Source organism: Cyphomyrmex costatus, unplaced genomic scaffold, assembly GCF_001594065.2.
Source record: "Cyphomyrmex costatus isolate MS0001 unplaced genomic scaffold, Ccosl1.0 scaffold301, whole genome shotgun sequence".
Classification (NCBI taxonomy): Eukaryota; Metazoa; Arthropoda; class Insecta; order Hymenoptera; family Formicidae; genus Cyphomyrmex; species Cyphomyrmex costatus.
Window position 1 is genome coordinate 332,281 of NW_017277137.1, and position 27,389 is coordinate 359,669.

Below are 27,389 nucleotides of genomic sequence, written 5' to 3' on the forward strand. Positions count from 1 at the left end.
TATATATATATATATACATATAAAAGGGGTTTTTTTGCCTTAATTTTTGTATGTTTACAAATCTATCATGTCGTCGTTTCTATTGATGGGATCTCCCTTGAGCAGTGCCATAATCGTGCTAAAGAATAAAAAAAGGAATAAATATTTTTCATGTACTACGTATAAAAATATGTATCTTTCATCTTTTTTTTACTATGTACAAATTGTATTTATGTAATACTTACCAATAAAGATAAATGAAAAAGAGTACAATGCAATATCCAATATGAATCATGCAATCACGTGTGTATCTCTTCAGCTTGCTGCGATTGTGAATCTCTGTGGGGTCGTAAACTCCCAAATTACCACTGGGAACACTAAAGTATTCATAAAACAACCAAACTGTCATCGGTACATTCACCAGTGTTAATATAAACTGTCCGTGTATCAATAACAGAAATACCACAAACGTTTGTCCTATCAACTTCGGCAAAACTCCCTATAAATGAAATATAATAAATATAAGTAAATGTATGTATGTATGTATAACAGGTATGCTATATATCATACCATATTTAATTTGGAACAACATTCTTGTGCATTCAGATAATCACACTCGAGATCTGACAGTGTTATAATCTTCACACTTCAGTCAAGGAAAGTAATGATACATGACAAATTAATTAATAATGTCTGATAACAAATTCGGTCACTTGCATTATATAAGATTAGTACAAAGCTGCTATACATAAAATTAGCAAAATTAAATGTAAAAATAATGATATTAACATGTTATTTAACAGAATATATATGTATGTCTAGTACAGTACAGGTAACTCAGCAAAGACACAATGTAACACAGTAAATTATTGCATTCTTGTTATTTGGCAACATTAAATAAGAATAGAATGATTCATCGTGTTACACTGTGTCATTTGTCTCTTGCTGGAAAGCACCACCAAGCTCAGGGAGTCGAATGTATATCTTTAACTAAGATAAAAATTACAAAAGTGAGAAAAGTTACTAGAATATTCACATGATTTGTTTTTCTGTTTTTGCACTAAAACTCTTTTTCTCGTTTTCGAAATATCAAACATACACCTCATTTTAAGTTCCAATTATTTCAAGATACAATCGACTCCCTGATCCTTTCTTGCTAGTGCAGGTGGAAGAACGGTTTGAAAATGGCGCCATTAAAATTATCGCTACTAATTATCCGAAATAACCTCTTGTTGTAAAGAATCTCTCATGCGCCCATAAAGGCAATGGTTTCGCGAGCCTGACGTCGAAACTGTCAAAAGAGACAGAATGCACCTGGGTGACAAAAAGGATACATAATACACTAGAAGAAATAGCACACAGCCCGTGTCGAAGAGCGCGATTACAAACAGAAGCGGATCCGAGAACAGGCCCATGACGCTGCTACTTCCGCGTGAAAACGCAGCTGATCACATGAGATTCGCGGCCGACGCGGCCTCGGTGCTTGCTAAGTGCCTCCTTCGAATTACTTCGAATACTTGTCAGTACTCGTACTCGGATACTCGATCACCGGTTGAACTTTTGCTCCACTTGCCGTAAACTTCCGGGAATCGGGATACTGATGATTATTGAGACGTACACTTCACAGTATTGCCAACAGCTTCCATTACCAACGCTCAATTTCCTGCTATGTCACGAATAACGAACGTCTCTCGCGTCTCGTATTTGCGCAGATTTCAATTAACTAAACAAATTGCGTAGAGTTAATCAAATCTAGAATTCATATATATATACAATAAAAATACTAATCAAATTATATCGTTAGATTGCGAATTCCACTACTTTCCGAAGAACAAATCATTTATGAAAGATTTTTATTCAAGAATTGATAGAAAGTATGTCCAATGCTTAATCGGCTTAATTATTCTTAACAGAATAATTAAACCAGCTGAATTGCTTGAATCAAATTCTTGTCATCGAATTGGCTGCGACACTGGCACTGTCAGCACGGTGCTTGCCACAGCCAATAGTGCCAATACAGTGGCAAGATTTTAATCCAGCTAGCGATCCAGCAGGAAAACAAGCATCGTGTGCCGCTGGCTTTGAATTCAATTTTTATCAATTTCAAACTGTCGTTGGTATTGTTCGTTTTGTCTCTTGGGAGCTGCTCGGAGTTGCTCTGAACGAACCCAGTGTACTTGGATGTGATTCATTTAATGTTGTAAATACCTCGAAACATTCTTTGATTGATCAATACGTAAAATTCTTTCTTCTGATTGATCAACGAAGCATTTGCAGCATTAAATGAATTGTATCCAAGTATGCTGGGTTCGTTCGGAACGACTCCGAGCAGCTCCCGAGAGACAAAACGAACAATACTGTTGATGTCAATCATACCAACGTACGCTGGCCAAACATTGGATTGCCGCGCATGCGTGCAAAATCTAGGAATATTTACTCTAGTTCTGTTGGTCGTTCTGCAACGCATCCGTTGTTCGAAAAATCAAACGAATTCTGTGCAGTGTGCATTACTTGCGTGTGTATAGTAAAACGTAGATTGTGTACTCCGTAATTCTCCAGCGACTTTAAATACGGTGATGCTTAATAGTTATGGAGCTGTGGGAAAAAGTTATCTTAGAATGGGTGAGCAGTAATTTTACGTATAAGTGCAGAAAATTGTACCAAGGCGTCTCTATGGACTTTTGTGTAAACACAATCACGTTGAAATCTTTCAGTTTCACAAATGAATTTTTTATACCCTTTTACTTCTGTCCTTTGCTATTTTTTTTATACGATTTTTTTATTTTTATTATGTATTTAAATTATTTAATTCTAAAATTTTAAGAGCTGTAACTTTCTAATTGTGTTTAATAGAGAGAGCTTAAGAGATATATCTTAGATAAATATTTAAATTTATAGATCAATTGTCTAGAAGTGCAGGATGAACCAGTGAAAAATATAATAGAACTACAAGATGGAATATTTTATATCAATTTCCTGAAATTAATGTGAGTATATTGCAATGCAAACCTATTATCTAAGCTATTGCCATTTAACTCATTATGTTACAGAAAATGGAAGAAGCTTCAGGTTTTTGATCAAGAGGACATTATGAAATTTATAGAAGGCAAGCATATTCTTGTTTTTTATATTATTTTCCTAAATGTATCATCTTTAAGTCCTTGAATTTGGAAAAAAATTTTTCTGAATTAAAGTTAGTAGGAATACTTAGTAGAATGTAAATTCCATTTAGTTTTTTTAAATTATATATAACTAAGAAAATTAATATTTTGTTGTATTTATTTGCAGAGGAATATCCTACTTTTAAAGTTAACAAAGATGATGATACAGAACATATATACCTTGCATCCTTGCTATTGTTACATTTGTGTCGAGTACTTTTTGCAACACATCAGTCTCTACAATACAATATGTGTGATAACTTGAAAAACGAAACACAAATTAGAGTTAAAGCCTTTCTTGAAAGTGTTCTACCTATTGGCAAAGATATTACCAAGGAAACTATGAGAGAAGTTATTATGGAGGTAGTAGATACAGCAATGTCTATGGATAATTGTAAAACACCGCGAACACCATCCAGTAAGAACTTTTTAAATTCGCCTCTAACATGTTCTGGACGTAGCAAAAAAATTTTGATTGAACGAGTTCGAGAGTTGAAAGATTTGAAGTGTAACTTGGCAATGGAACGATTTACTAATGCGGATTTACGGGATGATTTATTAAGGCAATGCAATAAAATAGACAAGTTGCAGAAGAAGCTTGACGAAAAATCCGCGAAAATAAAGGAGTTACAAGCAGAATTGTTTAAGCCAAACACTCCTCAGTCATCTTGTACACAAGAAGATAGTTCACAAGAGAATTATTACAAGAGATATATTAATGATTTAGAAAATCAATTGAATAAACAGCAGGACGAAATTAATAAACTAGAGATAGAGAAAGATGCTATATCAAAGGAGTTATGTTGCACACGTAGAACATCTAAACATTACAAGGAAAATTTTATAAACTGCGAACAGTCCTTGGAATCTTTAACAAAAAAAATTGAATTAAAGGACAAAGAACTGATAGAACTTAGAATGTGCAACGAAGAATTACGCGTTTATATGAAAGAATTGAATAAAAATGCTAATCCAGAACAAAGTTTTGAGGTTGAAGATTTATTATGTCCTGCCACTAAGTCATTGAACACTAGTGAAGTTTTAAGTACTGTAATCGAAATTCAACTCCTGGAAGCCAAAGAAGAATCTGCTATATTGCATGCTCAAATTGATTCTTTAAAAGGAAGATATGATCTTCTTATGAAGGATTATAGAGCTGCAATAGAATCCAATAGAGATTTGCAAGAAAAGATAAAGACGCTAGATAGGGTGCAAGCAGAATTAAATAATGTGCAGAAGGAATTGGATGTATCAAATGTAGCGGTTACAAATTTACAGGTGGAAAAAACATCTCTTGTTACTCAAACTGAAGATTTGAAAAATTTACTTTCATCTAAAGAGAAAAAATTATCTGAAACAGAACAATCGAATATTACACTGAGTACAGAATTGGAAAACTTGAAACTAGATATGAAGAATTTGAATGAATTATTGGAAAGTGAAAAGATCAATTCCTCACATTTAAGTACTACTCTAACACAAACAAATTCACAAATAACAGAACATCTTGCATACATTCATAAACTTACCGATGAAAAAGATTCATATAAATCTTCCATCGAAAATTGTAGCAAAAAATTAAGAGACATCTTACATTGTGATAATCAGCAATTTATAGAAGTTAAAACTGATAATTTAAATAATTCGACACTTAATGATCTTACAAAATGTATTGAAACAATGTTGCATAACTGCAAAGTAATGTGCGTTTCGTATGAAAGTGATATTGAGAAATTGAAAACAACAATAGATGAAACAAATACGAATCTATGTAAGCAACAATTAACCATTACAAGTTTAGAAGAACAAAATAAACAGAATCTTGTGGAATTAACTAATATCGAGGAAGAGAAGAAGCAAAAGGATTTATTGATAGATGAACAAAAGCAAATTATTCTTACATACTCACAAGAAATCGAAGTTTTAAAAGAAATTAAAGATGAAAAAGATTCATATAAATCTTCCATCGAAAATTGTAGTAAAAAATTAAGAGACATCTTACATTGTGATAATCAGCAATTTATAGAAGTTAAAACTGATAATTTAAATAATTCGACACTTAATGATCTTACAAAATGTATTGAAACAATGTTGCATAACTGCAAAGTAATGTGCGTTTCGTATGAAAGTGATATTGAGAAATTGAAAACAACAATAGATGAAACAAATACGAATCTATGTAAGCAACAATTAACCATTACAAGTTTAGAAGAACAAAATAAACAGAATCTTGTGGAATTAACTAATATCGAGGAAGAGAAGAAGCAAAAGGATTTATTGGTAGATGAACAAAAGCAAATTATTCTTACATACTCACAAGAAATCGAAGTTTTAAAAGAAATTAAAGATGAAAAAGATTCATATAAATCTTCCATCGAAAATTGTAGTAAAAAATTAAGAGACATCTTACATTGTGATAATCAGCAATTTATAGAAGTTAAAACTGATAATTTAAATAATTCGACACTTAATGATCTTACAAAATGTATTGAAACAATGTTGCATAACTGCAAAGTAATGTGCGTTTCGTATGAAAGTGATATTGAGAAATTGAAAACAACAATAGATGAAACAAATATGAATCTATGTAAGCAACAATTAACCATTACAAGTTTAGAAGAACAAAATAAACAGAATCTTGTGGAATTAGCTAATATCGAGGAAGAGAAGAAGCAAAAGGATTTATTGGTAGATGAACAAAAGCAAATTATTCTTACATACTCACAAGAAATCGAAGTTTTAAAAGAAATTAAAGATGAAAAACTCGTTTTGGAACAAAATTTATGTTTATTACATGAATTAACAAATAATTTAACAAATCGAGAGTCACTGCTGAGACATGTTATGTTAAAAGATCTACAGAACGTAAATAAAGATCTAAAATTAATAAAAGAAGAAATTCAGCAAGACTTTGGAGAATATAAAAAAATTGTCGAATTAACATTTGAAAAATTGAAAAATGAATATTACATATTGTATCACAACTATCATAAAGTACAACAAGAAAAAGAAAAGTTAGAGCATAATTTCAACTGTAATAAGGAAGAATTATCAAAAATTCAAGCAATAAATACTACATTACAACGAAACTTATTAGAAAATGAAGAAAAGGTGGATACTTTAGAAAAGAAGGAAAGAATTCTCATCAATGAATTAAATGAATACAAACGCAATGTACAAGAATTAAGAGATATGAATCAAACGTTGGAAGAACTATACGCAGTTATGAAAACTGAAACAAATAATAAAATTGATAGTCTTGAGTCAGATAACGCTAAAATATTGCTCGAGTTGAAAGATGCCACTGATAAGCTAAATTTATTATATCAAGAAAAAAGTGATATAATGACGCAGATAGGATTAAAAGAAGCACAAATTAACAAGTTACTTTTGGATATTTTAGCTTTCAAATCAGAGAAGAATGATTTAATGAATTCTCATAAAGAAATTCTTAACATGAAAGATAAAGAGCTAGGAATGAAAGAAGAGGCCTTATTGATGTTACAAACTAAAATGGAAAAAGTGACGAACGAAGCAAATGTTATGGAAAAGAAAATGAAAGAGATAATTATTAATCTTCAAGAAATAAGATCCAGTCAGGATGCTGTCTTGGCAACTCAAGAAGCAGCTCTCAAAGAAAAGTGTCTATACGTAGAAGAACTTCAAGAACGTTTTGACAATTCGAAGGAGATCTTAAATAAAGAACTTGAAGACACAAAATTGTCATTACGTGAGTGCCAAATTAAATTCTTTGACTTAGAAAATGAATTTAATAACCAAAACAGAACAATAGCAGAATTACAAGTCACACTCAAAACAGTAAATGTGGAGCTTGAAAAGAGTAAGGAGTATTGTAAGCATATGGATGCAAGTCAAGAGGAAATTATAAAATTATGCCAAGAATTGGAACATCCAACGAAAAATTTAAATTCGACGATTACGAAAACGTGCTCAGACTTTGATTTACATGATGTATCGCAGTACGAATGCATTAATATCGATAATAATGCAAATATCTTGAATGTTATTAAAATAACTATTAATGAATTATACAAATCTCAGAAAATTATCTCGCATTTATCAAATGCAAATATAGAATTGAATGAAACTTTATCAAAACAAGAAGTACTTATAGAGAATGGTGTAAAAGACAAAGAAGAAGTTTGTAGCCTCAAGAATAAAATACGAGAATTGGAAATAATAGCACAGAAACGAAATAATTATCTTAAGAGCCTCATAAAAAATAAGGAATCTTTGCAGGAATCTTTGCAGAAAGTTTTCGACACGCGCAACGATTTAGATACTATTTTAACATCATCAAAACAAAAATGGAATGAAATACTGGCAAAGTTTCAAAATATTTTTTATATTGAGTATGCCGTTTGCGACGAGTTTAAACAGTTGCAAATTAAGAAGACAAGTCTTGAAAATGCATTGTTAAAGTGTCAAATTGATTATTCAGAGAATATCAAATCTGTATCTGATATTTTATGGGAAAAGTTTCTGTGGACAGAACAAAAATTACATGATACCTATTTATGTTCAATACATGAGAAGGAATGTTTAGATATACTAACTAATGTAGAAGAAGATCAATTTTCTAATGAGAAAATAGTAATTAATATGGAGTTGGAAAAATACAAAACGTTGCAAACTGATGTAATGAAATCTGAAGAAGAGATAAAATCTTTCACTGCTTTAGTTACTTTTTACGATAACAGTTTAAAATCTGGTGAAATCAAGAGTCAAGCAGAGATAGAAAAGAAATTACAAAATCAAATTAATCAGTTGACAAAGGAAAGAAAAGATCTAAAAACTAAAATGGACACTATGCGTTCGAGGAATATAAAATTAGAGAAAAATATCGATGATCTTAGAATGCAGATAAAGGAGCTAAAACCGACAGAGTCAATGCCGATGGAGACAGCGTCGACGGAAGTTAACTTAACAACCTCTGAAGGATCTGAAGTGCAATTCCTGAAAGAAGAATTAGGACGTATGAAAGAACAGAATCAACAACTACATGAAGAAAAAGAAGAGTCAAGCAAGCTAGCAAAACAAAAATTTGACAGTCAGTTAAAAGACATACATGCTAAATATGAACAAAAATTGGAAGATATGAAACAACAAATGGTAAGTAGAAAAATATCTATATTTTCAAATTTTAGGATTCATGGTTCACATAATGTTTCACGTAAATTACTTTACATTAAATTTACAGAAAACAATCTATAATGAGCAAATAACGAAGTTGAGTAAGGATCAAGAGAAGATTATGCAAGAAAAATTGCAGAATCAAATGGAAATGATGTGTCAAAGGCAGAGAGATGAACTTAACAAATACAAAGCACACATTGGCGATTTAAGTTCACAACTATGGAATGTGGGAGAAAAACTTCTAATCGAGCAACAACAAAAACAAGATACGTTACAACGTTTAAAAGTACTAGAAACTAAACTTAGAGAGTTCCAAACGGACCAGCCAATAGCCACAATTTCACGTAAAACTTGCAAGTACGTACAATTGTTTCTTGAATAGAAAATATATTATTAAAAAATTATCAATTTGACGATTAATTAACCTATTATAGAATGGAAAAACAGGAATCGTTACCTAATAATGTACAACAAGCACATAAAATAACAACGCTTATAACTGAAGAAACACTCGAAAAGAGGCACAGTATTAGAAGCATGCAAGCGATGGGCAGTGTATTTAAAACAGAGGATGAAGATGAGATCTTTGACAATGTTTATCTAAGTATATTTCGCAATTACATTATTATCCACGTTAACGTGGATAAAAGATTTAATTTTCCTATGGCATGCAGTAACCAATGCTTTCTATTTCAGCTGATTTGAAAAAAGGCAATTTTATGTCTATCACAGATGTCAACCGTTTATCTGTTTTACAAATGAGAAACTCTCTTTGCAAGCCTCATCTAAAATCTTCTTATCCAACAGAAATGCAATTTCTTCCTTCAACTTTGACTGAAGAAGAGATTAAAGTAAGTTTCTTCTTAATATTTATTACATCTTTAGTGAATTCTGATCATATATATTAAATATTTTGTTAACTTCGAGTAATATATATCTCTCGTTTATGTGTTTTTTATAGACGGGTTCTTCAGTAGAAGAAAACTTTAATGATAGTCTTAGCCAAAGTCTTCTCCCAGAACAGAAAGTCAGGAAAAAAGATAGATCTCAGGTAAGAGTATAGTGCCCATCATGTTTTATGAAATCATCTTTAAATATTTGCAATACTTTTTCTTTATTTATTGATATCATATAAAATATATAGATATCATATAAAAAACCCGGTCCTCCAACACCAAGTAAAAATGGAGGAAGATTATCACTGCAGGTATTTGCATATCTTCCTGCACGCTATTACCTTGCATACCTTCCTGCACGCTATTACCTTGCATACCTTCCTGCACGCTATTACCTTGCATATTTTGTACATATAGTTTCAAAAAAATCTGTTGTATTCGCTAAAATTGAAAGAATAAAGCTTTTTACAATGCTTTTATTATGCAATTGTATCATTAGAAAATTATTACTAAAAATTTGTGTTAGAGCAATGAATTAAGAAGTCCAAGTTCACGTATATTGAAGGAGCGAAATGTAGATAGAAGGACCACGACTACTCCTCATTCGCTGAAAAACATATTCTCGCTAAAACGGCAAGATGAAGTGAGTATAAAAAAATTAATTCTATAAAGGGATTAATTCTATTAAGGGATACTAATATGTTAAACATATTTTTTAATAGAATGCAACTAGCACGCCAAAACGCAGACTCAGTAGTCTTTTTCGCAAATCTCGTTTACAATCGGATCGCTGAATAAATATTGTAACCATGATGCATGAAAAATGTATGTTAGCATGACAACAAAGACAGTTTTATAATTACAAATTATATTCTCTTTATACAATTTACATGACATTATTTATTTAAATATTGCGGATATCATGTAAATTATATGAAATTAGAAGCTGTAGTATTTTACTCTATAATTATTTTTATTTTTTTTCGTGTTAGATACTGTTCTACTTTGGAAAGAGGTTGGGAATTATTGTAATTTTTGCAATGGTATGTGTAATAATGTGTAAATAGATTATGGTACATAAATAATACTTTATAAAACTTTATGAGACATTTAAATGTACAAAGCATTATCACAAAATGTACAGGAAAAGCAATATAATTATAAAAGTATATCAACTTTATCATATGCCTCTACAATGCCTTGAAATAAAACTATCTTGACAAACAATTGTATCTGTATGTGTTTATTTTAAAAAGTTATTAAATGGTTGGTAAGCAAGATATTTTTTTAAACATTCATTTTGTGTGATACAAAAAATGAAATATATATATATTGTATTATTTATAACATGAATAATGTAATAAATGTATAATGAAATAAACTCAATTGTAAAAACTTAAAATTTTTTCTTATATATAATAACATTATAACGTAATGTTCATCTATCATAAAACATATTAATACTTGCTCTATATATAAAAGCTCTATGTTAACTATAAATTAAATTGAAATTAATTTTGTGTAATTTTGAAATTGTGTAGCTGCTTCGAATACATATCACAATCGAATCATCTAAATTTAAGAATGTAAGAGAGCGAAGCTTTTAATGATACGATGTCTCCTACTCAGAATCAGATTCCTGTAATTTAATTTGAATCGATGTATATCATGTATGTAACTCGTAGTAATATGTTTATTCATATTGTAATATTATTCTTACCATATATTGTCCCTCAACATATCTTCCCGAGTTTCTAGAAGTTCTCCGCAATTCCCTGTGCTCTACTTGATCTTGATTTCGCCGTCTATCGAAAAATTTATGTTTTGTTTATTTTATAATCTCAAAATATATAGATACATATGACAACATACTTACGATCTTGACTGGATATGTAAAGTTTTAAGTTTGTTATCAATATCATGCGAAGGACTTGTCGAGGTATCTTCTGTGGGCGCTGAAGGAGACGTTTGCATTTCTGCAGTGTTATTATTTTCATAGATAGCGTTTGTTTTGGGTCCGCGTATTACTACTTTAGTAACTGGTAATCTAAAAAAAAATTAAATGATATCGACATTCATTAAATAAATGAATTTTATAATTTAGAAACGATCTATATTTCCATTGATATGTATTATTTTTTTTAGTCGTATTTAATTCAATAAAAATATGAAAAATTACTCACTGATTTTTCCGTGGACCACGCTTTTTCTTTTGTTTGCTGAAATAAAAACACCCATTTTCAGGTGGAAGTGCAATTATATTTTGATTATTTGAGATAAAGGGACAAAAATATCAAAATTACGAGAAATTGTCAAGTGCATACATATGATCGATTTGCATACTGAAATATATACGTATTTAGAATTTTTCAAAAATATTACTTTTTAATAATTAAAATATTAAAATCGAAGTAATAATATCAAGAGATGATACAGATGAATATAATGACACATATTTGTGAAGTGATGGGTATAGAGAACGGCGTGTCATGAAGAGGAACATAGGCATTATTAATTTTAGGAAATATGAAGTATACAGAAATGATCTATTCTTTTACTTTGATACATGTTATTGATTAATAAAATATTTTTCGCGCTTTTCAATGACTCTTTAATTTTGATAAAATAGGATCTAGGAGCGCTGGGAACAGAAGGTCTTATTTGAAGCAATATTTATTCATATGTCTATCACACCAATTTGTATTATTAATATATAAAGAGAATACAAAGTTTGTTAAGCTTACTTGGTTTTCAATCTCGATAAAATACACACATCGTTCTCTATGCACTATTTTTTCAATTATCTCAAAAATATGATACGACATTATTATATATTTGTAATAATCTCTTAATCTAGCAGAAATGCTTTGTTGTTAAAACAAGCATGAAATATAATAGATTACATCGAAAATATACAATTTTTGTCCCTTACATACAATTTTAAAGATACACAATTGATATATATTTTTTTTTTCATCTAAAAATATGTTCTTAAATTCTTGTAAGGTCGCCTGTAACAAGCGGTTAGGCTCACTACTCATGCAAACATATATGTATATAAATAAAAATTGTTTTTGTTTAAAATATGATGATTTTAAGTAACAATAGATATTTACAAATTAAGCACAAGCATGCAGTTATACTGCAAGCAGATCGCAATTTTTTAAATAAAAAATATAATTTATGATTCCATATTCTCTCTTTCTCCCTCTCTTTCTCTCTCTCACACGCACACTTTCTCAATAGTGCTTTAAATTTTTTAATATTTTAAACTTGTAAAATTAAGATAATTGTAACAATTGCATATTTTAACATCCAAATAGCAATTTTTAACAGTATACATCGATTCATCATCTTACATAAAATTCACTCTTTTCCGTAAATTCATCATAGCAATGAGTCATAACATACTAAAGTTTAATGAATATATCATGAAATTAATAAAGCATTAATGAAAAAATGGCAGTAAAATAAAAATATTATTAGTAACTGCTACCACTATTTCTACAGAACTACATTGTGCAAGCAACATTACTGTCTTATAGCAATAATAAAAGAAGCACATTAGTATGTGCATAGAATTTGCGCATCTTTAGTTTTATAAATAATATATATTGTCTACACATATATGTATATTATATATAATATTCTAATATATAATATTTTTTGTTGAACTTATTAATATGGTCTTATTATAATTACAAGTAACTGTTATGTGTGTAACTATTTAATAACATAAAGAAATTTTGTAAATCACTTGAATATTGTTACAATAAAAACTAAATTCTTTACTAGTTGCTACAATACAAATTACAATACATTACATATATATAAATTATAATATATAATATAATTATAACATATATAACTTGAAATGCAAATTATATACATATAGCTACATATACATATATAAAGACAGATATTAAAATTTGTATTGCAAAAGCTAAAGTATTTTATTTTTATTGCAACTATAATCGAGCGTTACCGATTTTTTGTTTTCGAATAGTTACATATAACAATTATTTGCAATTATAATTAAGATCATCCTATAACAAGTGTAACAAAAAAACAATATATATTTAATATTATATTAGATTTTCTCTATATTCGGGTACGTCCAACTCACCCAGCAAGTTCGTGATCAGAACCTTCGTCAGGTTCATCAGCATCTTCTTCTTCTGTAAAAATATATATATTGTTTAGACGATGAAAAAAACAGAATAACTTAAAATTAATATTTGACTCTGCAATTTACGATGTATCTATTTCAGTCTAAATCTGAATCCAATTCTACAGCATTAAATAATTTTAGTCTTGTATGAAAACGAAAAGAAAATATGAGCTTCAGAATATCCAAAATTACGATACATTTACCAATTAATTAAAAAAAATAGAGTTTCATCCCATGAATATATATACATCTAAAGAGCTTTGTAAAATAGTCATAGTGAAACAAAATCTTTCACCTGCTAAATCTTTCTTGCGTCTTGTGTAAGCTCGTTTGCTTGTAACTGGTACTTGATCAGTTTCACCATGCAATAAACTATTTCTATACAATAATAAAGGTTGCCAATCCTCCCCTCGTGAAGATGGCATTCCAGCTTGTAGTCGTCTATCCAGAAAGTTGAGTCTGCAATTGGATATATTACATCACAATTATAACATATAAACTTAAAGAAAAATATTGCCATAAATTAGATTAAAAATATAGTACTTACACTACACGTTTATCTTGTTTGAGAAGTTTATTCGTGAATTCTGATAATATTTCAAGGAATGGTAAATTCGGTGGTGGACCTGTAGGATCTTGTTCGACACCATCTGGAGGAGTAATGACGAATAACACTCCTGCACGATGCAAGGCTGTAATTGCTTCGCGATTTTTCACTGCGTCCAAACCAAAGGATAAAGCAAATCGTTTCGCAAGTTCCTAGACATAATTAGATTTTAGCATATTTTATCTCATTGCATTACAAAAACTAGATATCGATGGTTAGATACCTTTATCGCGGTAAATTCTTCGCTATTTCTGTTCACCTTGCCTTTGTCAATCATTATCTCGTTGTACAAAATATTTAAGCTTTGTTGCATTGTTAATGCACAATTCGTTTTGTTGATGTCTCTCGCTTTCCCTAATGTGGTTTTAATAATATCGCCATAGTCATTGTAATATTTGACGTAATGCTTAAACACATCCGCCGCAGCTTTCGTGGGAATCATATTATATACGATTAATTTGCAATAGCCAGCCAAAAAATTTCTTCGTTTGTGCAGTTCCTCGATTTTAGAGTGTTCATCATGTCCATCTATAAAATAAATTCATATTACATATATATATTTTAGTAAATTTATTTAATATATCACTTCTTTACACTCTTCAAAAATGATATTATTTAAATTTAAGTTTCACGGAAAAGGAGAAAACCGTTTTTCAAATTGACAAAAAATCATTGATTCTAATAAAATAATATTGATAAAAAGAATATATTATTAATATAATCAATGTCATTTTTGTTTTACAATTCTTGAAAAAAAGTCAAAGTTTCGAGCTATGCCGACTTCTTTATGAAGTTAAATATTACTTCATTTTTAATAATTGATAAGATAATGTTTACTTAAGTCATTCATGACAACTCAAAAATAAGGTTTTTTTTTAGTTGTTTATCTTTTTAAGAGGCAATACATTAATTTGAGACTCATTGATACTCATTTAAAACACTGAACAACCTAATGATAGAACATTTTTCTAACAAAAATTAGATTTAATTCCCAGTCTTATTGTCACGCGTATAAAAAATTTTATTTGATATGTGTATCGAAAAGATATTTTCCATTATGATACAAATAAGAACGAAAGCAAATTTTAAGATACATAGTAAATAAATCGCTGTATGTCTGTGTATATGGGAAGAATTAAAGTAAAAATATAAATAAATCACCATCTTCATCTTCGGAGAAGACATACTCTTGTATAAATCTATTTAGCATGTTTTGCATCGCTTGATCCGGTTCATATACCAACTGATGCATTAAGGGATTAGTATGCGTAGTCAGTTGGTTGCAAAATACCACTAACAAGTCACATATGGTATTGTACGCAACTTCCCTTAAGATCGGCGATGATGGCTATTTAACATTACAAATATCATTTATAAAACATCTTAACGTGTTTTATTTTTAAATTTGGATAAAAATTATAATTACCGCGCTACTGCTATCACCACTGACGAAATGACGCATCAAACCTATAAACGAATGCAGTCGTTCATTCAATTCCCGGCATTCATTCTCGCCACGACTGCCTGAATCCACAGCGTCCATCAAATGATGTTCACCCCATAAAATAGCGAAGAAGCATGCGCTTATACAGTATTTAACTGCCTTAGGTGGTAGGCATCTGTGTATAAACAATTAATTTAATTAGAATATATTTAAACATATTTGTATAGTTTCATAAATATAAGGAAAATTACTTTGAAGGATCTTTTGCATCTTCAATATCCTTATACAATGAATCCCATATACCCCAAGGATTCATATTATGACAGGAATAAAATATGGAAACTTTTTTGAGTGATTGGACAACGTTAAATATTTCATCTTCGTCTGGTTCCTCGTTTCCCTCAATCAAATTTCTATATTCATCTATCGCCTCTTTATATTTATTTACGATTGAATCAATTAAAGTTGAACGAGCAACGTCACACCTATAAGAAAATAATTAAAATACTGAATGCGCTTTAGAGTATGTATAATTTGAAAAAAAAAAATACATACCTAGTGAAAATAGCATGACCTTCCACACACATGTGTTCCAATGTTTTAGACGCTGTATCTAAAACTTCGGTATCATGCATTTTTTCTATAATCCCGTGAATTTTACTTAATAGAGAGTCTAAATTTATTTCTTGTCTAGATTTTGTATAAATATCCAAATCAAAATATTGTGGGATTGCGAGTAAATTCGCCAATTTTTCAGGATCGGCTCTGTATTTATCAAGTAGTAATGGTAACGTTTGAATAAAATGTTCTGTCAATTTTTGCTTATCATCGCAAACTTGTTTAAGTTCTTTCACTGATAGAATTTTTCGAGTAGGTCCACGGCCGACTGGTGCTTCACCTGTAGCAGCTTGTTTTATACAACACACCATTAATTCAATAAGTGATGTCTCTTTTTGATTATCTAACGCTTCCTCATCGGGACCAGCTTCCTCCAACAAAAGATCTGTCATGCATTCCCAATCCTTCATCATTTGATTAGTTTCAATCAGAGAATCAACTAGATACGCTCCGTGCTCGTGTAACTCAGATTCGATGAAGAACAGAACAAGATCACGTATAAGTGGTGTATTCGGTAATCGTTTTTTGCCACGTCTGGTCTTAACACTCGCCATAGTTACTTCATCCAAACGGAACAAACGTTCGTTCAAAAATTCACCAGCCGCCTGCGCGACCGCGCGATGCGAGGAATAAACAAGCTCGTAAACGTGTTCGCAGTCTTTATCAGTGAGGATTTCTCTATGATGTTTCAAGATTGAGATAACCAGTTTTACAGCCTGGACCGCCACATCATATTCTTTGTCCAACGTCATTGCGACGATTCTATCTTTGAACTTACTTGTGAACAACTCGAGCTTCGTTTTCAGTTCCTCTGAGGCGTATAATGGTTGTAATGCCTGCAAGCATTTAAGTCTAACTTCTCCAACTTTATCATGTAAAGTCCAACCTATAAAATTCAAACACGCAAATATATTATGGCTTCTATTATCATGTATAAAAGTAAAAAAAATATTATATACCAATATATTTCAAATAAGAATCATCTAAGAAATTTTGGTGGAACTTCTTCATCCAGACTCCGATTTCTGCCATACAAATCGCACGTATTTCTGGCAAAGTATCTCTGTATCTATGAACGAAAACAGACTTGAACATGTATGTAAGCATGTTCTTTATTTCATCCATATTCTCTTCCAATTCTTTTCGCTTTGCCATTAAAGATTCCAATCTGTCTGCTGCTCTTTTCTCCCGAGCCTTTTGCCTCTCTGCTTCATACTGTCGTTGTGTGTTGTCCAAATTTATAGATACAGTCAAAGCAACATCTACTAAAGCTGTCATTAATTTCATGGCTACAAGTAAAATTTTTATTAATGCATATTTTGAAGCTCACAAAATTTGATAAAGAACATAGTTGCTCAATTTGTTGAAATTTACCTGCAAGCGTTGCAGTATGTCTAAACGCTCTTACTTGTGAATCTGACAGCCCAGTTAGTAAAGAAATAACATTATCCATTAAAAATTGATCATAAATAATCGAATATTGGCATTGTCGGACAAGAATTTGAACAAATTCGCAAAAATTTGCACGAAATTTCTTCCATTGTTGTCCTGTCATTATTAATGGATATTCACCACTTTCCTGCAGAATAAAATTGTATAATGATAAAATTACGATTTATTAAGTAGTATAATCTGAGAAACATACTTCGTCAAATTCCTCAGTCATCTTGCGAATTATTGCCACATGTTCCATAGTCAGTTGCATCTCTGAAGTAATGCGACCTTTGCAACCACTTGCATTAATAAAAAATTGCATCAACATAAGAAGAGCGTTCTCTCTGTTACTTTTATACTTTTCTATCCAGTCGTCAACAATAGTCTGTCAAATATTTGTAAAAGGTTTTGATATGTAGCTCTTCTTCATGTACTTATTAATACATAAATCAACTTACAGTAAGCGACGAACGATTATTTCTAATAACATAATAAAGACTAGCTTCATCTTCTAAACTATGTGGATGGTGTACTCTTTTGCTACGTCCTCGTCCACCACCACCTTTGCTTTTGCTAGTGGGTAGTGGAGCATAGTCTGTATCGATTTCTTTGTACTTAGGTTGCTGCACCACACCTCCTTTAAAAAGCCAAGAATTACAATTTTCCATATTATCTGCTGCAAGGTTTTCCATAAATATTAATAAAATACATATTCATATATACCGCGCATTCTGGCACGTGTGTTTCTTGTAATCCTCATGTTAGAAGCTGCTGGAGTTGCAGGAGCCTCAAATTGTGTTTGATTATCAAGGTTTCCTGATTGTTCCTGATATTGTTGAGTTGTACCTGGTGAACTGTAGCTCTCGGATGAGTAATGCTCTGGACTATAAATATATAATATATTAATTTAAAAACCCTTATATATAATTTTGACATAATAACTGATTATAAAAATAAATATAAATATATTCTTTTAAAGTATTCTTTTTTTTTCTTCCATTTCTGTTTTTTTTGCAAGTAATCAAAAAAAGATAAAATGTAGGGTCCGTTCGTATTGCTTGTATTTTTTGCATTTAACATCTTTGCTTTCTCTCTTGTCACAACGCCTAAATATACATATTTAAGTTCAAAAATTTTGGAAGATTTTAAGCAACGTAAATAGACCTATTTGAGTTACATCATTATTGTAACAAATAAAATTATTTATTTCAAATACAAGTATATATAGGTACAAATTCAACCACAGATTTAATAACACTAATAATAACGCTAATTTGATATTTACGTGGGATTGTGCAGCGGAGTCTGAGACGGAGTCTGATTGTACGGTGTATATGGAATTGGAATATAAGAGTCGTTCGCGTCCCCGCCGGAATTGTCGTTCATCGGCGTCAACGGCGTCATCGGCGTATCATACTCCGGAGGTACCGGATCATCCATACGGATCCGCTTGCCTCCCCTTCTGTGCATCATCGTGACGTTTTCTACGTTTTAGTGCCAGAAAAAAGATTTCGAGTCTCCAGGAAAACGCGTACTCTGCCGCAGTAACCGCGCGTTAAGTCGCCATAACCGCGCGTAAACCGTACTTTGCCGAGATTCTCATTAAACGCGTCGAGACGCACCATTCGGATACTTTGATAAAGCGATACCTCGCACGAAGGTATATTTCTCGACGGCGCTTAAATTTAAACTTGTTTTCGACATTCAATGTCTTCTTTTTTCTTATTGACGCCTGGATTTCCGACACAACTGTTTGTTCGCGATGTCTCGATATCTACGTTCTTGATTTGATGCCAAATTCCGTTTAGTTGTAATCGAGATGAGACGGCGACACCTTGCGAGCTTGAGACGCGTTCGAGAGTCTCGACGAATGGTTTTCATTGGCCGCCCGATGAGAATTCCCTAGATATGTCTAGACACGAAAAGGCGCGCCCACCATTTTGTCCCGCCATTTCCTTCCAGCCGTAATTTGAATCGTCTGTCTCTTTCCTCCTAACGCCTTCAGTGGCTGTATCGTATTATTCTTTTGAGTACGTTTCATTTTGCACCACAGTTTTCTTTTGTGAGTATATTATTTATCTCTGTTTAATATTTGATAGACAATAAGATTGATATGATGTTTACAGCGTGAGCGTAAAACGAACTTCTAGTGACAATCCTTCGCCCGCGACGAGGAAAAGTGGAAAGCACTTCACGCGCGTGCAAATGTGTATTTAACATTGCAAACATTTCATCTAAGTCATCCAGGTATCAATTTATCCTTGTTTTATAATATTCTGTGTTCAAGAATACCCGGGTCAGAGAGTTTCTGAATGTGGCTTAGAATTAATAACGAAAGATAATTTGAGGTACGTTTAATATGTCCGTTTTCTACCGTAGATTACTTATTATTTATATCTTTTTCTAGTTCTGAGAATTAGAAAAAAAATGAAGAGAAAATTAAACCGAGATTAAAGTTAATCTAGTAAATATATTTACTGATTTTTAAAAATGTGACGGGCTGATTTTCCTGAAAAGTTTCGACGATTCCTTTTCGAGGCGTCGATCATCGATCGTCATGGCGGTTGTGATTACAGACAAAATTATTTTTCGAATATCGAGATGGTAAATCTGCTAACGATGCAAAAATACAAAACTTACACGCTTTTTTTTAACTCTTTTATTACTCTATATACTTTCGTTGTTATAATGATACGTAAGATTATACAGTGATACTCTACAAGTTAGTTTTGATAAGAAATAAGAGAGGCGCGGATTCGAAAACGTTCGCGCGGACGCCGACTTTCCCGAGGAAATACGACTCTCGTGTCTCAAATCTCGATTAAGTTCCGATTAACTTAAATAGTGGGTCTGTTTTTTGTTCCTGCACTGACTAAACTAGTACACACGGTGCAATAAGTTTAAGTGAAACAAATATACGTTTGTTTCACTTTAACTTATTGCACCGTGTGCACTAGTTTAGACAGTGGAGGAACAAAAAACAGACCCAGTGATTCATTCGATCGGTAAAATTATTTAAAGCAAAAATTTGTAATTGCAGAAATCGTTGAAGATCTCTAATCTTTCTTTAAACATGTGTTAATAAAATTCAACAAAATTAATAATTTAACAAAGTAATATCATTCGTTAAATTATTAATTTTATCGAATTATTAACATACATATTCCATAACAGAAGATTACAGACGGCGGATTATACAATTAGAAATTTTGCACTGTTGATCACTGATTAAGTTAATCAAACTTAAATTTTAAGTTTTGCCCTTAAGAGAAATTTCCCAATTAGCACTCTCCTCATCCAAATTTTTAATATCACACTACTTTGGTTTTATTAAATAATTTTATATTGATCTTTTTGCGCATTCAAAATCAATGCTAAAAAAGTTGTATTCTATATATTTTTAAGTCACATTTAAATCGTTGTAAAAAAATCAATTATAGTACTCATAATAATAACTCATACACAAATTACAATACATTCAAGTTATGAGAATGATCTTTGTGTCAAACTAATTGATGTACAATTCATAATTAAATTAATCAACGGTAATATCGATAGATGATTTAAAAGTGTAAGCGAAAAGTCGACATTTTTGAAACGTAGAGAGAGAGAGAGAGAGAGAGAGAGAGAGAGAGAGAGAGAGAGAGAGAGAGAGCGAACGGCGATCGTAAACCCGATCGATTAATCTGCGGTACAGAATAAGAAATGTACAAAGCGGGCATGTCTTTTTATTTCTTCTCTCGTGCCGTATTCGCTTAATTGCCTACTTTTTCTAAGACTACAGTTTCGCGAATAGTATTACTTTTTTCCTTTCTTTTCGTGTGTTTGCTTGCGCTTACCGAAATCGTCACCGTCATCGCCGGTAAACGCGAAATCGCCGTGCGAACGGAATCCTTAAGGCAGTCGTTATTAAGTACTACGATAAGTTTTGGCACTTACAGATTTACGATTGCACTAATTGCGAATGGTACCGGCCGCGCTCTCCGAGAAAACGCCTTTCTTCTACACTATGTATAACATATGTATATTTGATATCAAATCTCTGCTGAATGCGGCGCATCGAGAATCGCAATCCTCGTGATATTTTCTATGTTAGCTTCCTGGGGACGGTATTGCTATTAATTTGTCGGTATTGCTATATTAATAACGTTCGACATTACGATATTATCGTTCGAAAGAAATTTTACAATAATCTCCCCGCCTATATATCGCATATACACATATCTGTCTACAAAATTTCGCTGTACCATTTATTTAGTCTTACTTTGCTACGAAGGCTTGGAAATCTTTTTGTCGTCACTCCTTATTATGACGGCGAAAGTTAATATGAAAAATGCCCAAAATATAAATATGCTCGGAAAGAATTGCTGAAGTATCTAAAAATTGAGATAGATACAGATTTGAAAACAATTTTGTTACACCGTTAAAATAATTATGTAGGATGATGAGCAATGCTGCAAAAAGTTTTTCTACATTCTAATCTTCAGTTTGAGCATCTTATATAATTATTTTGATAGCCCAACAAAATTTATTTTCAAGTCTCTAGCTAAACCTTTAGATTTAGATACTTTAACAAAACCGTTCTTTCCGCGTGCATAAAAAAGTGGCAGTGCTTTAATTCGGAAAAAATTGTTCTTGTTCGTTTGCTTGAGTCGCATGTAACGTCGTACATGAGAAATGTCGCTTTGACAAATCGCTTTAGCTCGAGTAAAGCAACGCAAAACTGCTGATGTTACAACGTTGCGATGCACTCGCATTCTTTGAATCTATATTGGTGCTTTTCAGCAAGAAACAGTGTTAACACAATCATTTCATCTTTGTTTAACACTGGCAAACACAAGTAAGAAAATATCCTATATATCTCAAAATTTGAAAAGAGCTTGATATTTTGTATACTCAGATTCTATGAGAATATGAGACGATAATTGTCGCTTGCCTTAGTATTGAAAACAGAAAGCAGTTTTAATGTTTTAACATTTTTCCATTTTAAGTGCAAACGTGAAAATAAAACGTGAAAATAAAACGTGAAAAAAATTCTTGCCTGTTTGCTGTTTCATCACACGATTTACACGGAAATTTAATATGAAATTCAACGTATAAAAAATATTCAGTAATTCCAATAACGGAGAAATTATTTCAGAAAATATTTTAGAGAGAGGCAGAGATACTTGAGCTTCAGGCAAGGCAATATTAATAAGCGAGATTGAAAATTTGCATCGTATTAGTCCAGATGTAGATAATATAAACAAAATTGGCACAGCGAATGTTCGGGAACACGGACGATTCGTTAAAAGACACAGGAAGAAGAAATGTACGTAAACGACAAATCACTGGTAACTGTTACGCGTGTTCCATGTGTAATATTCTTACGCAAGCCGTGACCTATTTTTCCACTAATAAACAAAAATTTTAAAAAGTAGCTCTCTATTCTCATATATGAGAAGCAAGGCGTTAGTGACGTTTCTTCGATACTGCTCGCCTAGAGGCACGTTATTTTTCATGGACGCAATATGTTTAGATAGGACGCAAGGATCAATAGCTCCTCGTTCCGCCCTCATGGTATAATAATCGACGGATGTTCAGGGGGATGAAATTCAAACGAGGCCGAAATCCGTGTGAACGGTGACGTCGCAGTTGTTGGGTTTATCGGCGGCCGCCATATTCACCTCCACCAAGGTATCCACGCTGTTAATCGGGCAGCCTTTGAGGATTTTCTGCGCCGCTAAGCTGGTAAACTGCACCTGCATGTCGCTGAGACTGGGATAAGAGTGCAAATCCGAGCCTCGACTCACGGTCTTCTCCAAGTTGGGCTCGGAACCCTGAGGAGCTCGCTGCTGCTTCACCGTCTCGAGATTCTCGATGTATACGTCGTTGAAAGAGCCACCGAAACCGTCATACGACTTGGTAGGTGACGGCGGGTTCGAGGCGATGTTATTCTTCGAACCGGGATGAAGTAGATTGCGATAACTCAGCGCGTCTTTCGATAACGACAGGCTAAGCTTACGCGAATTGTTCATCGCGTCGTTGGTGTTCTTCGTGGTGGACAAAGCGGCAGCCTCTTGCACCAAGGCGTTCTTGTCGACGTTGTTGGCTGAGGCGTCGATCAAATGGGCCTGACTGTTATTCAGGCGGTTCGTTAGCTTCAGCTTATTAGGCACTTCATCTTCGACTTTCGGCTTGTTCTCCTTGTCAGATTCCGACAGTAGAAGACTCGTTTTTGGATCTTTCGGCGCGTAGAGCGATGATGGACGCTCAGCCTTGACCGGTTTATTCAGCTTCTCGTCGTCTAGTTTCGATTTAAAAAGTTTCTCATCGTCCACCCGGGTCTTATAGGCCTTCTCAGCTACTAGTTCTCTTTCCTGCTTCTCCTTACAATCGATGACTTCCTTCTCGGCAATCTTCGTCTTCACCGTGCCGTTCTCGAAAGTGATTACGGACCTCATCGGTGAGTTATTCTGGTGAACGTAGATCTTCGTGCCAGGCGAGCCGGAAATGGTCGTCGTACTAGTCGTATTGGAGGCCAGTGTCACGCTATTCTGTATCGTCCGTTGCTCCTGTGACGACGGACTTAGATTGGTGGACACTTGAAGAGTTATCGAGTTTTGTGCCTCTTGCAGAGGAGTCAGCGAACCTTGCTGAACGACTTTGAGCGGTGACGATTTCGTGGATAGCGTGGCCGTTTTTAATGGCGAACAAGTTAATTTCGTGCTCGAAATTGACTTGCCGCTAGAATGAGACGAATGACCCGACGAGGTTTTTTGCAGCACCTTGAAATATAAATTTCTTTATTGAGGGGAATATAAAACAAATTAAGAAAGCAAAGAAATAAAAAATTAAGGAGGTTAAAGTTGCAAAAATAAATAATTTAATTTCTATACGCAAAACATATTAAAATCTTAAATATTTTGATACATTTTAAAGAAATGGATAGAAATATTTACGAGTTTTTTTTTTATTAGAGGCAAAGCATAAACGCATGCAAACATTTTGTTACATATTTATAACGGAATTACAAATCCACCTTATGCTGCGGAGAACCGTTGGTCGATTTAGTGCCACTGTTGCTGAAATCATGACTCGGTCTTCTTGAGTTGGACTGCCTAGTGTTGGACCTACCCAACGTAGCTGTCTTAGCCGAACTCGCATTCATTGTTCTAACTGAACCAGAGCTACCACCGCTTCTGCTAGGTGACGAATTCGTTGAGTTTTTATCGTTCTGTGTTTGATTACGCGTTTGATAACCCTCCTGATTAGCGGTGCTGGGTGGTAGAACAGACGCTCTAGACGTACATCTGCTCAAGCTTGAGCATTTGGATCTTGGCAGAGTGGAGCACGGTGACCGATGCCTTCGAGAGCTTCTTGGCGTCGAGTTGGCCAATAAACTCGAGGAGTCACCACTGGCTTGACGTCGATGTCGCCTTGGTAAAGTGGCCGATCGCACCGAACTCGAGTCGTCCCAAACTTGGAAACTGGCCTGCGATTGGTCTAAACCTTCCATCATCTGAAAAGAAGATTTGATCAATCTGATTTCGCGGCGCGATTCTGAATCAAAGAATTCTTATTTTTCACCTTCAATTAAATCCTGATTAAATTATTCAAATTGTTCATACTGTCTTTATTTATTACTATTATTAAATTTTCAAGTTCAATGTTATTGATAGTTTGATACGTTGTCCACTCAAGAATTTTCATTAATTGTCAAGAGAACCGGTTAATTAACCTTGCGGCGCTAGAAGTGCTGTGCAAAAATTTTTCTTTTGTTTATTCTTATTGGGAAATACCTGTATATAACTTACCGAAGGGCTGGCGGCCCTTGTCTGCGTGGCAACGCTATGCAAATGTACGACGCGCGGATTAAACCACTCGGTAGGGGGATACTGAGCACTGAAAGTGCCCATTAATGGTGCGCCCTTCCTTCTTGTGCTCCGCCGAAAGAGCCTGGAGAGTAGGCCTATCTTCTCTGAAAAAATCCCAGAAAAGCCTTTAGGAAGGGATTTGGGTTTTTTTGCGCTTTGTTAGAAAATAATAAGGATCGAGAAAGGGCTTGCCAGCTACAGGGTGACTAAAAAGCTATAATCTGGATTGTATTATACGATCTGTACATATAAGTTATGTAGGATATTTCGCAACAGTTGTTTATAATTGTCCTCATATAACCAAAATGTTCGTTAGTTTCAGAGAATAATATACTAGAAATAGCCGTCCAAAGCAACGACAAAAAATCATTCGAATAGCTTGCGAAAAATTTTTAGCCGATACAAAAGTTCCGAAATTCTGCTTTTAAAAGAACAGTTATAAACAATCGAAAGCATTTTTCATAACACTGATTCATCCATCACCCATTAAATAAAGCAGTCACCCATCACCATGCAATCCCTTTCCCGATTAGACTCACTGGTTGGACTGTGAGGCGCACTGTCGGTACTCGCGTATTCCGCACTGGAAGACGTATCACTTCTTTCGGGTCGTCGCGGTAAGGACCGTGAACTTCCGCTTCTGTGTAAACGTCTAGCCGAGCCCCAAAGCCGCAGAGAGTGTCGCCTTTCGAGACGGCCGGGCATCGACCGACACCTCGCGAACAGGACTTTATCATTGGGATTTCCTAGAAGAGAGGCAGACAAAATTGTTTTTAACTCTTTATTACATTATATATATATATATAAAACGAATGAAATGCTTAAAAATATACTGATAATTTCCATATTTTGAAAATTTAACGGTCCTCGTGCTTTATCCGTTAACGCAATTTATCAAATAAGACACAAATGATCGTGCAAATAAGTGTCCACGTGTATGTCGTCGGATAAATTCAGATTACCACCATTGAGCAGACCGACTGGGATGAATAAATTCTACGCGACGCGAAGACGCACGTGCAAATATCAGAATGCCGAAACGACGCGTCACTCCAGTTAAAAGGGTTAATATAATGACCGAGCCGCGCGTTGTAACTTTGAAGGAAAAAAAATAAAGAAAAAAGTGGAATACCCTCATTCCTGAGAGTTTCATCTTGGTACATAGCCACGGGCGATACGCCGACGTACCCGACCGACGACGAGTGGGTTACCAGCGTGAGAATCAGCCGAGAAACGAGTAAGAGAAAAGTAGGAAGATTATATACGTGTGGTCCTTCCCCTCTTTCCACAATAATGTCGACAGCGTGTGTAACGGTAGACAATGTCGTGACCAATAGTTAATATATTGGTTGTGTTAAACGCTTTCCAGGCATCGTCAGCTTCTCTAGAACTCCGTTCTCTCTCATCTCTCTTTCCTTCTTTCTTGTTCTCTTATACATGTGCTGATGTCGGCGGCTCTATTCTGCACGTACGCATACTCGACGCACGTTACAAAAAAAAAAAAAGGAATGAAAAAGAATATACCGCAAGAAGCTTCCGCGTGCGTTGTGGTATAAAGGTCTCAACTGACGATATATCACGAAACACGAGAATTTTTTGTTAAAGACAATAAAAAGCCGTAGATAGAAGAGAACTCCTCGGGTTCCTGTTGCGGCAATAATCGAAACGACAATTGCGTCAGGATTTTTCATATGTAATCATCAGCGCCCCGGGTAAAACACAAAATTATAGTAAGAAAGATGACATTAAGTAGAAATAGAAAGAAGAAAACTCGTAATGATATCATTCGACGATGAATATATAGTAATTTAAAAAATCACTTAAAAATCTTATGTCCAAGAATTCTTCACAAAATCATCATCAAAAGTGTATCAAATGACATTATGATAAAATGACTTCCACTTTTGATGTCATCTTGATCTTGTTATGATTTTTTGTTAGGCAGCGTTTCTTGGCTGAGAGACACTGACAACGAATATCAGGAATAGGAATAAGAATGTGGACGTATGACAGAGAGAGAGAGAGAGAGAGAGAGAGAGAGAGAGAGAGAGAGAGAGAGAGAGAGA

General features: G+C 33.3%; 4 protein-coding genes across 4 annotated transcripts in view; 1 reads left to right on the forward strand and 3 right to left on the reverse strand.

Annotated features, from left to right (window-relative positions):
• Nucleotides 1–8: 8 nt before the first annotated feature.
• cnir (cornichon-like protein) lies at nucleotides 9–1,552 on the reverse strand. Its single transcript, XM_018542008.1, has 4 exons — nucleotides 1,314–1,552; nucleotides 550–618; nucleotides 225–478; nucleotides 9–118 (listed from the first exon to the last, which is right to left on the reverse strand). Exons 1-4 carry the CDS (start codon nucleotides 1,392–1,394, stop codon nucleotides 55–57), a joined length of 468 nt encoding a protein of 155 aa, XP_018397510.1. The 5' UTR covers nucleotides 1,395–1,552; the 3' UTR covers nucleotides 9–54.
• Nucleotides 1,553–2,568: 1,016 nt separating this feature from the next.
• Nucleotides 2,569–10,034, forward strand: mud (mushroom body defect). The gene is made up of 14 exons (XM_018541994.1): nucleotides 2,569–2,601; nucleotides 2,878–2,966; nucleotides 3,030–3,085; nucleotides 3,268–4,418; nucleotides 4,482–6,005; nucleotides 6,183–7,112; nucleotides 7,164–8,273; nucleotides 8,362–8,654; nucleotides 8,732–8,901; nucleotides 8,994–9,148; nucleotides 9,259–9,348; nucleotides 9,442–9,504; nucleotides 9,720–9,836; nucleotides 9,916–10,034. Exons 1-14 carry the CDS (start codon nucleotides 2,569–2,571, stop codon nucleotides 9,985–9,987), a joined length of 5,853 nt encoding a protein of 1,950 aa, XP_018397496.1. The 3' UTR covers nucleotides 9,988–10,034.
• A 646-nt stretch (nucleotides 10,035–10,680) lies between these two features.
• On the reverse strand, nucleotides 10,681–19,009 carry SA1 (stromal antigen). Its single transcript, XM_018541997.1, has 18 exons — nucleotides 18,753–19,009; nucleotides 18,191–18,351; nucleotides 17,926–18,104; nucleotides 17,679–17,852; nucleotides 17,408–17,612; nucleotides 16,993–17,322; nucleotides 15,971–16,919; nucleotides 15,667–15,900; nucleotides 15,398–15,590; nucleotides 15,133–15,319; nucleotides 14,195–14,499; nucleotides 13,912–14,123; nucleotides 13,660–13,823; nucleotides 13,320–13,371; nucleotides 11,377–11,412; nucleotides 11,070–11,240; nucleotides 10,914–10,998; nucleotides 10,681–10,832 (listed from the first exon to the last, which is right to left on the reverse strand). The coding sequence occupies exons 1-18, from the start codon at nucleotides 18,938–18,940 to the stop codon at nucleotides 10,815–10,817; spliced, it is 3,843 nt and encodes a 1,280-aa protein (XP_018397499.1). The 5' UTR covers nucleotides 18,941–19,009; the 3' UTR covers nucleotides 10,681–10,814.
• A 3,927-nt stretch (nucleotides 19,010–22,936) lies between these two features.
• Nucleotides 22,937–27,389, reverse strand: part of knockout (Stork-head domain-containing protein knockout) — a 37,465-nt gene continuing 33,012 nt past the window's right edge. Inside the window, exons 4-7 of the mRNA XM_018542001.1 lie at nucleotides 25,863–26,069; nucleotides 25,264–25,427; nucleotides 24,489–24,968; nucleotides 22,937–24,234 (exon numbers count right to left, since the gene is read on the reverse strand). Coding sequence (XP_018397503.1) covers nucleotides 23,062–24,234; nucleotides 24,489–24,968; nucleotides 25,264–25,427; nucleotides 25,863–26,069 — 2,024 coding nt within the window. The 3' untranslated portion in view covers nucleotides 22,937–23,061. The remainder of the gene's footprint in view (nucleotides 24,235–24,488; nucleotides 24,969–25,263; nucleotides 25,428–25,862; nucleotides 26,070–27,389) is intronic.

What these genes read in the sequence shown, in the direction of transcription:
- cnir (XM_018542008.1), bottom strand. Translation starts at nt 1,394, where the DNA reads ATGGGCCTGTTCTCGGATCCGCTTCTGTTTGTAATCGCGCTCTTCGAC. An exon ending in TATTTCTTCTAGTGTATTAT is followed by an intron (nt 619 to 1,313) that starts GTATCCTTTTTG and finishes TGAAGTGTGAAG; the next exon opens with ATTATAACACTGTCAGATCT. An exon ending in GTTGTTCCAAATTAAATATG is followed by an intron (nt 479 to 549) that starts GTATGATATATA and finishes TTTCATTTATAG; the next exon opens with GGAGTTTTGCCGAAGTTGAT.
- mud (XM_018541994.1), top strand. Translation starts at nt 2,569, where the DNA reads ATGGAGCTGTGGGAAAAAGTTATCTTAGAATGG. An exon ending in ATCAATTTCCTGAAATTAAT is followed by an intron (nt 2,967 to 3,029) that starts GTGAGTATATTG and finishes ATTATGTTACAG; the next exon opens with AAAATGGAAGAAGCTTCAGG. An exon ending in TGACTGAAGAAGAGATTAAA is followed by an intron (nt 9,149 to 9,258) that starts GTAAGTTTCTTC and finishes TGTTTTTTATAG; the next exon opens with ACGGGTTCTTCAGTAGAAGA.
- SA1 (XM_018541997.1), bottom strand. Translation starts at nt 18,940, where the DNA reads ATGATGCACAGAAGGGGAGGCAAGCGGATCCGTATGGATGATCCGGTA. An exon ending in ACGCAAGAAAGATTTAGCAG is followed by an intron (nt 13,372 to 13,659) that starts GTGAAAGATTTT and finishes ATATTTTTACAG; the next exon opens with AAGAAGAAGATGCTGATGAA. An exon ending in CGTGGTCCACGGAAAAATCA is followed by an intron (nt 11,241 to 11,376) that starts GTGAGTAATTTT and finishes ATTTTTTTTTAG; the next exon opens with ATTACCAGTTACTAAAGTAG.